Source organism: Geospiza fortis, unplaced genomic scaffold (assembly GCF_000277835.1).
Source record: "Geospiza fortis unplaced genomic scaffold, GeoFor_1.0 scaffold130, whole genome shotgun sequence".
Lineage (NCBI taxonomy): Eukaryota > Metazoa > Chordata > Aves > Passeriformes > Thraupidae > Geospiza > Geospiza fortis.
The window spans coordinates 8,435,623-8,444,408 of NW_005054300.1; the positions used below are offsets into that span (position 1 = coordinate 8,435,623).

The following is an 8,786-nucleotide window of genomic DNA, read 5'->3' on the forward strand; positions in this document are numbered from 1 at the left end:
GCCTCCTGCCTTTCTGCCAGCCCAGCCTCCAGGAGGACCCTGAAGGGCAGTCACTCTGTATTGGCCAAACCACCTTCAATGTCTTTGTGTGGTTTGGCTGGGCCAACTCTTCAGTGAATCCAGTCATCTATGCTTTCAACGCAGACTTCAGGAGGGCTTTCAGCAATCTCTTGGGCTGCCGGTGCTGCTGCTGTGGCACACCTGAATCCCCTGTGGAGAGGGTCAACTTCAGCAATGAGCTGGTTTCCTATCACCATGACACCACCTGCCAGAAGGAAGGAGCTGTCCCATCGTCAGTGCCTCCTGCTGCCACCACTGCCTGGGTGCAGCCCGTGCCCCATGCCATAAACCTCCAGGGAGAGCACAGCAGTGAGGAGATGTCTATGGAGAAGAGGGTTGTGACTTCTCAGACTGCCCTTGGCAGCAGCCCCAGCAGTTGTGAAGTGCCAGCTATTTTGCAACTGGATTGCAAGACAAAGCCATCCCTGTAAACTGCTGTCCCCTGTACAGGGCTTGGTCAGTGTGAGGGATCAGAGGGATGATCCCTCTGAGACAACTTGGTCAGTTGTCTCAGAAGGATGAGTGATTAATCACTTCTCATGCACACAGCCACCACACAGGGTGAGTTCTCCCTGTCTCCATGTGAGCTCCTCAGCAAAAGTCCCATGCCAGAGGGATGGAAAAACACTGCTCTTACCACACGGGGGTGAGAGGCATATGGAGTCCATTCCAAAGGCACACAGCAGCCACACCTTTACCTATTCCCATGGCCACCTTCACCCTTTACCCTCTCCCATGCATTTGTTCACCCCCATTCTACAGTCAAATTTGAGGTATATATTAAGAATAGTGAGATAATTAGATCAAAGTAAAAAAAACCCTCATAGTTCAGGCAGCCAATCCCTTCAGAAAGTAGAAATATAGTATGATCCACAAAATAAAGAGTGAGCAGATCATCTCTGTCAACCCATTTCACTACTTGTAAATATGAAGATCAACAAAAGGCAGAGCAAATAATTGTTGGATGGCTCGCAGGAGGGAGAAAACTGGGAAAACCATGATTGTTTCTATCTGTGTAGAAGGGTTCAGTAGACATTTAGGCATGTGGACAGTGGCATGTCATTGCCCTCTCTTTCTCTGTCCACTACTTAAAGGTTCTGCTGCTGACCATTTAATGCAGTGCTCCACTCACCACCATACTTGCCCCATTTTTAATGTCCCCCACCTATGATGGATTGCCTTTGATTTTCAGGAAGATGGTGAAGATGCAACTGTCCAGAAAGAGACATAAAGAATGCTTACACTGCAAGAGCTTTCTTGGGCATTGTCTCATAGATGGTACAGATGATACTTTTCAGAACAATGATCCATGCTGGAAGGACAGCAGCAGAAAAGAGACTCTCCTCCCAGTGGTCCTGCTCCCTGTGATTTTAAACCATGTGTAGTTAAATCCCTGTATGCATTTACCCCATCATTACTTCTTATGGGAAAATATGCTCATGCTACCTTGCTCTTTTCAGGAATGTGTCCTTGGGGAATACTTGATGTGACTGCCATCTGTTCTTCATGGGCTACAGAGGCAGGACAAGAGGTAATGGGCTGTAAGGAAGACCAAGGCAAGAATTTGTAAAAACTTTCTAAGAATAAGGATAATTAAGCACTGGAGTAGATTGCCTAGGTAATTATGACATCTCTCTCAGTAAAATGACTGTAAGCTTCTGTCAGATATGACAGTGACAATGCTGATCCTGCCTTGGGGCAGAGGCACAGAGTAATGGTCTCCTGAGGTAATCCCTAGTCCTGCCTCACTGTGACAATGTGTCTCCCTAAGAAGCATTGAGCTTCAGATGTTTGGCTGTGGGTTTTTTGCATGTAACTGTCCTTAGATGTTTTCTTGTAGGCAAAAAAGGTACAGATAAGAACTTTGAGATGCCATTGGTATACTTCCATTCTTTTAGTGATTACTCGTGTTTCTGAACATTTAACAACTATCCTTCAGCACGCCTAGTGCCACCTCTGGAAAGCAACCCTAAAATAAACCTGGTGTTGCCTTAAAAAAGATACAAGGTGGTTTTTTGTTTTGCTTCCCATTGATTAGTTTCTAGGTGATCATGTATGAACTGTACCTGGATTCAGATGTTAGAGATTCAATTTGTATTTTTCTTGATACATTTCTTTCTTCTTACACAAACCAGAAATGCATAAGAATGCCAGAGTCTAACTCCTTAAAACCAACGAACAAGCAAACAAACAAACACATTTATATTTTCAAGCTCTAAGAGACATCTCATCTCACCCTCTCCACAACCTGTCCTGGGGAGGTACTGATAAACCTGACAAGATACTACCCTGAAGTGTGTTCCCAGCTGCTTGCCACCCTTCTGTTTCTGTTGCAGGAGCTTCAGCTGGCTCCATCCCTCAGAGAAGGAACTGTCCCTGCCCTCACACCTTCCAGCTCATGGGCAGGCACTCCTCTAGCAGTCAAGGCCACACATGAAATTATTATGCACAGGACATAATTTTTTTTAAAGTATGTGTACAGTCTCATAATTAGTGATAAAAGATGTTAATGAATGGAAGAGAAAGATTTACCTTCTCCCAAGATTTGCCCTGCTATGGGGGCTGTCTCACCCAGGAATTAGGCTGATTTACTATTTAGAGTGGTGATGAAAATGGTGAAGGACAGAGTGGGTAGCAGAAATTAAGCAATGGATATATTTGAATAATGTTTTCTCTTAAGAACAATCAAAAATGCATGGTAGCTTCAATCTATGAAACTATATTTGTGTTTAGAATGGAAAAAGCTATTTGTGTCAGTGCTTGTGGTCATAGTTTAAATATGCTTCATTAATAGGTCAGATTGTACCTGAAAAAAATGTACATTTTCCTGAAGAAAAACTCCTGGTCTTTACTGCAGCTTTGTGAAGTGACAGCTTGGAATTGTTTTTTGTAAGTGATGTTGGAAATAATTGTTTGTAGCTAATTGCTAATGGTTATTACTGATGTGCAGATGATACACATTACAGTAGTTTACAGTAGTAAGGTCTGCTGCAATAAGTGCAATGTAATGATCAAGACTGCAATAAATTTCAGAAATTGCATATTATAAACTCTTTATTCTCATTTTTAGTAGCATATTACTGAAGGTACTTCATATGAACCTACAGCACATAGCTATTCAGACTACATCTGCTGTTGCTGATTTAATAACATATAAATATTGACACTCTATGTAGTTTTATTTTCCTAGACTGGGAAGCACACAGATCTCCCAGTTCTGTGAATAGTAAATGAGAAAGACTAATTTTTCCTAATAATTTTTTGCAATGATTAACTGTAATTTCTGATTGACATTTTACTCATGACAGGGCAAGCTCCTGTTTTAGATTACACAAGATTCAATTAATATTGTTAGGTTCAAGTGTGATAAGAGATATTAAAATTATTACAATAAGCCAAGGTTTACTTCAGCAGAAATTAAGAGGCAAAATTTTTTCCTATTTACACTATTGCAGCCACTCAATAGAAGTATCTTCAAAGCAAAAACTTGGCAGGGCTTTGTTGTCTGTGTCTGGGTCACAACTTTCTTGATTTGGCAGGGCAAAATAAAGGTATTTTTTTAGTAAGTAAAAGTAAAGGTATTTTTTTTAGGGAGTTCTATGGCTATTCCTCAAACACACTCTCTATAACTCAGATTACCAAATCCATATATCTACTCATGGATTCAGCACAGTGTGTGTGAGGTATTTCACTGACTAAAAGCAGTTCATTTCCCTGCCTAATAGTACCACATGTACAATATCATTAACATCACAGTGACCTAAAAATAGCTTCTAAATAGCCCTGGTGTCAAAACAGTGCAACCTCACAGATACCTCATTGAAACACTCTTCTCAGCCAGTGTCTAAATGTCTGAATCAAAACACACTTCAGTGCAGCAAAGTGCAAGTGGTAGGGTTTACAATGTGCACCAAATGCCTCTCCTGTTCAAATAATTCCCACTGTCTTTCCTTCTGTCACTCTACAAAGTTCTCAACCACCTGCAGGTTCCTTTATTACGTACTTGAGATAAATACAAAATTCCTGTGGTCATACAAAAGCTCAAGTAGCAGAATTTAGCAAATGAAGAATCCAGTGGAAATACCAATGTAAGGAAAACAAGATCATACCTCCACTGTATGTGTCACACCTCTGGTTTTTTTCTTATCCCTCTGATTAGTATCAGATGCCTTAACATTTCAGTTAAACTTTCTGTGAGGAACAGCTGACCTAGGTTGCAGAAAGAGAAACCTGTTACCCAACTCAGTTGTCAGAGGCATCTGTTGCTGCTTTGCTTTTGCCAAAATCATGCCTCTTGTGTTGGATTTCAGATGAGGAACCTACACACACCATATTGAGCACATTTCCATCACTTGAATATCAGTAAAAAACATTTTGTGGAAAAGTCTTTATTCTTCGTAAACTGTTTTTTCCCCTTAACTTGGGAGGTTGAAGTGGCTTTCTGGATATTAACTACCATCAATCCAGTGCCCCTGGGCTCTGATGTACCTGAGTGGTTTCATCACCATGGTTACAGACTCCCACCACATAACTTTATCTCATTGAAATAGTTTGACTCACTTTCCTGAAACCTCTTGCCCTTCCCACTGTAAAGAGGCACACAGTGGGATGCACCCCCTGGGCATGAGCTATTCCTCAGATTTCTAGTTCTCTTAAGAACCAATTTTCATTTACACCAAAGAAAGGTACCAAGATGTTAAAGGCCTGACTCTTTTTCCTGGCATATTTGGCTTGAAAAAACTTACTGTAGTCCTGATCTGGTCTTGTTATTCCTTCCCAGTCCCTACTTGTGTCTAATCATTGAAGACATTTTAGAAAACCCAGGGCTTATGAATGAATTTCACATTTTTCTTAAGTTAGGTATCTACACGATAGGAAAACTGCCAATCAGTGGAACTCCTAATAGCAGTAAATGAGTTTGGGCCTGTACCCAAGATTTTCATATGTGCATAGTATGAAATTAATGAAGATGCTAGGAAAAATGTAGGTTTATCTTCATCAACAAGAGCAGAATTTCATCTTGAGACAGTTTTAGTTTACTTTAGGTACTGAGAAGACATTCGTAAAATTTGCGGGAAATGTTGCTGGGTTCTTCCCTTTTTTCTTTAAAGAAAATGTTCATAGAGCTTCCTGCAGTTCAACATTTTAATAGATTTTTAACTAATAAAATTCATCTTTGCTCCCACCCCCAGTGAGAACACATCACTTTATTTTATTCTTTTCATATTTAAATCTGAACTGGCTGAATGGAGTCTGTATACACTATTTCATGGGCTCACATCTGCTGATGACTTTTGCATGAAATGTGAGCAAGTTGTCTGAGCTTCTATTACAGGGGAAATCTAGGCCAAAGAGTCAAATGTGTCTGGAGGAATTTCCTGAATCAAGTGAAGATTCTTTCTTCAGGGTGAGAGGAAAACCTGGCTAGACTGATGGGGAAAAAGCCAGGGATGCAGGATAGTAAGAGAAAGGGAGTAACAAAATCCAATGGGCAAACAAAGTAGTTGTAACTTTTTGCTGTTGATAACAAAGCTGAACCAGTTAGAGATTGTAAATAAATGAATGCATAAAATAAATCAGAATATAGAATACTTACTAATGCCTAAGTCAATAACATAATCATCAGAGATAACATCATGACAAATGTTCTTGGTGCACATTTGCTAACAGGAGAGAAATACATAAAAGAGTTGAGTTTCAAGAGATGAAACTGGAAATTAAGCATTGCCTCTTATGCCTTGGATTATAGCAGAATATTAGTACTGCCAAACCACATTGTGACAATAAATTAATGGATAATGGTGATTAATAACTCTAATTTTCACTCAAAGAATGTTTATCCTGTACTACCAGTGCATCCAAGTTATGAATTACAGTTTCACCAGACTGATACTTCCTTGGTGTGCTACCAGCCTACAGTTTTTAAGCTGTTCAAGGGTTTGAAAAACCCAAACACATGTTACCATCACAGGTAGCACACAGAGCAGCTGTTACTGGGAACAACAGGGCTTTGGGGACTCAGCAGTTCACTGCAGGCTTCTTTCACAAGGGGTTCGATTTTCACTGTACTGCCAACAGCTATGTACTGAAGAAGTACAAAGTAGTCTGAAAGATGTTTGTAGTGGAAGCCATTTCCTTGAAGTGTGTTCAAAAGTTACTATGATGATCCTTAGAGGCATCACCTCAGCACAGATGGGGTGAGTCCAGGGACAGGGGAATAGAGATAAAACATAATGTATTTTGTGCTGAGCTGATATCTGACAATTCAAACTGATTTTATTTGCAGCACAGGGCATGACACTCACTACTACCATCACTTTTGATTCCAGATAATGCACAAGAGTTTCTTATCTGAATGTGCACTACATTTTAATTTTTTTTAATAGAAGCAGCATTTTATTTTGCTTCTGAATAACCCCCTTTGTGAATTTAAGCCTAACTTTCAGTGACAGGCAAGCTAGACAGGCACAAAATTTGAATTGTAAATGCTTTGTTGAGCTTCAACTGTTGTTCAGTATGCCTTACTTTATAAAGCTGAAACATGTAATTTTGGGGTGGCACAAGCTGAGCTCAAACAATGCCTCAAGTCATATGCTTCCAAATATATATTCTGCCTTTAAGTGTTGCTACAACATTGCTGCTCCCCTGCAGTCCAGTCATGAGAGTCATTCCTGGGAAACACACTGACATAAGATGAAGGAAGTCTATATTCAGTAAAAAAACCAAAAAAAAAACAACAACAAAAAAAAAGAAATATACCAGCATTCTCCCCACTATTTTGGAACTTCAGATAAAACCACAATGTAAAAATAAACATAATCCATTAAAAAATTGGGTTCCCGTAGAAAAACATCCATCTTTTAGGTATATGACATCTTTCACAATTATCTCATTTTACATTTACTTTTTGCTGTAATAGTCTACATATCAGCTCACACCATGGGAAACCAATCTGCGGCCTTCAGCAGGTGGCAAAAGAATTCAGTCCAAATAAACTGACTTTCTGGACAAGCTAAACATCTGAACCTCCTCCAGTTTCAAGAGAGGTATTTTACCATGGAGATATGCAGAAAGCACTGTGCATATTGCATTTTCATCAATTACAAAAAATTGACTACTTCTATAAGCTTTTACAAAATTAAATTAGACATAGCAGGACAGTTTATTGTTATAAGTTTTATAAATTTGCCATTTAGGTTTTCTGGAATTTTAACTGGAAACTGGTAGTTCTGACCTTTTCTTCTAGTAACCTTTTTTTTAACTTGTGTTCCAATATACAGCCTTTTTACTCAATTTATAAGACATTTAAAAGAACTCAGTCTTCTGTTTACAGCTTGTCAAATAATTATGATTTGTTTCCTCATTAGAAAGCTCTACAATTACATTTTTTAAATTGAAATCCTCACAATTTACATTTTCAGAATGTGAAGGTCCCTTGCATTTCATGAAAAGATGAAAAGAAAGAAGCAGTCCCAGCCCTGTGAGTTATCTCAGTGGTCTGTGCAATGTTTCCTGCCCTGTGTGCTGGATGGGGGGTTCAGCTCACGCCCAGCCCAGGTTTTCCATCCCCAGCCCTCTGCTCTCCTCGTGCTGTGCCTGCTGCTGCTGCAATAACAACGTGCTCTCACACCAGCTGATACAAGTGGTCCCTGACAACATTTTAATAGATCAACTGCATCACTTTAGCTCCCCACACCCTCCTGCTCTTCAGCTACTTATGTCACTTAAATTATGAAATAAGCCTTTCCTGGCATGTTGGTCACCTCCACCACACTGCAGCCAAGAAATACTGTCAAGATGCATTTGTTGAGCTAATTGTAACACTTTACATTTCTAGAAATGTTCAGATTAAATGGGTTCCTCCAGTCCTTCTGTCTGTGCCTGAAATAAGGGGACAAGGGCAATTCAAAAGGGAGCTCATTTCCCTTCTGCAGTACTTGCATGGGGTTTCAGTTACATGTAGGTCTGTATGCATGTTGCTACAAAAAAGGGTAATGTATCTCCCACTTCTTCAAGCTGACCATAGGATGACCAGCCATAAGTTCTATGGAAGGAAATGGTCTTTTTGACATTCTAATGGAGTCCTCTGTGTGGTACTAGCTGAAACAGATTCCTTCTGTGATTTTCTTCACTATTAGTTTGAACAAACTTAAAGAATGGAAAAGGCAAAGCTCAAGTTCAGCCTTTCACAAGACTTAGAGCTTTGATCAGCTGATAGAAAAGCCTGGAGCTGTAGGGGTGTTCTAGCAGCTCCCATACCCAGCTCAACAAGGGCCATTGTCAACACTCAGGTCAGTCTGTTCATTGCACAGTGAAGAATGAAGGTAGGAAATAGTGGTCATGTGGGCTCTGTGCTAATGGAGACAACAATGATTCTTTGACAAACATTTGAGAAGCAGAAATGAAAAAGCTTTCCAGGTTTGTTTATGAAGGTAAAGAATAAGCATGGCAATCTTGATATGGCTGATAAAGCAGCATCCTCACCGTGGAAAGCAGAGTACAGAAGGGAACAATTAAGAGGTGGCCTCTTAAATATGAAAAATAACATACTTTAAAAAATAGTATGCAGTTATGCATCTCTAATCAGAAACACAACAATCTGAGTTGAGAATGTACAAGTCAGCTAAAGAAACGAATATATACATGGTGCAAGGAACAAGGCAGTTCCTGTGGAGCACAGGAACCACTACCAAGAACTCAGTTCTCTAAGATTTCCTAACCTGGGT

The 8,786-nt window shown here is 39.9% G+C and overlaps 1 protein-coding gene across 1 annotated transcript in view; it reads left to right on the forward strand.

Annotated features, from left to right (window-relative positions):
• LOC102032041 (D(1)-like dopamine receptor) overlaps positions 1-543 on the forward strand; it is a gene marked incomplete at its 5' end in the record, with an annotated part of 1,327 nt that extends 784 nt beyond the window's left edge. Inside the window, one exon of the mRNA XM_031061616.1 lies at positions 1-543. This exon is cut by the window's left edge and continues 784 nt beyond it. Within this exon, the coding sequence (XP_030917476.1) occupies positions 1-491 (491 nt within the window).
• Between the last annotated feature and the right edge of the window lie 8,243 nt (positions 544-8,786).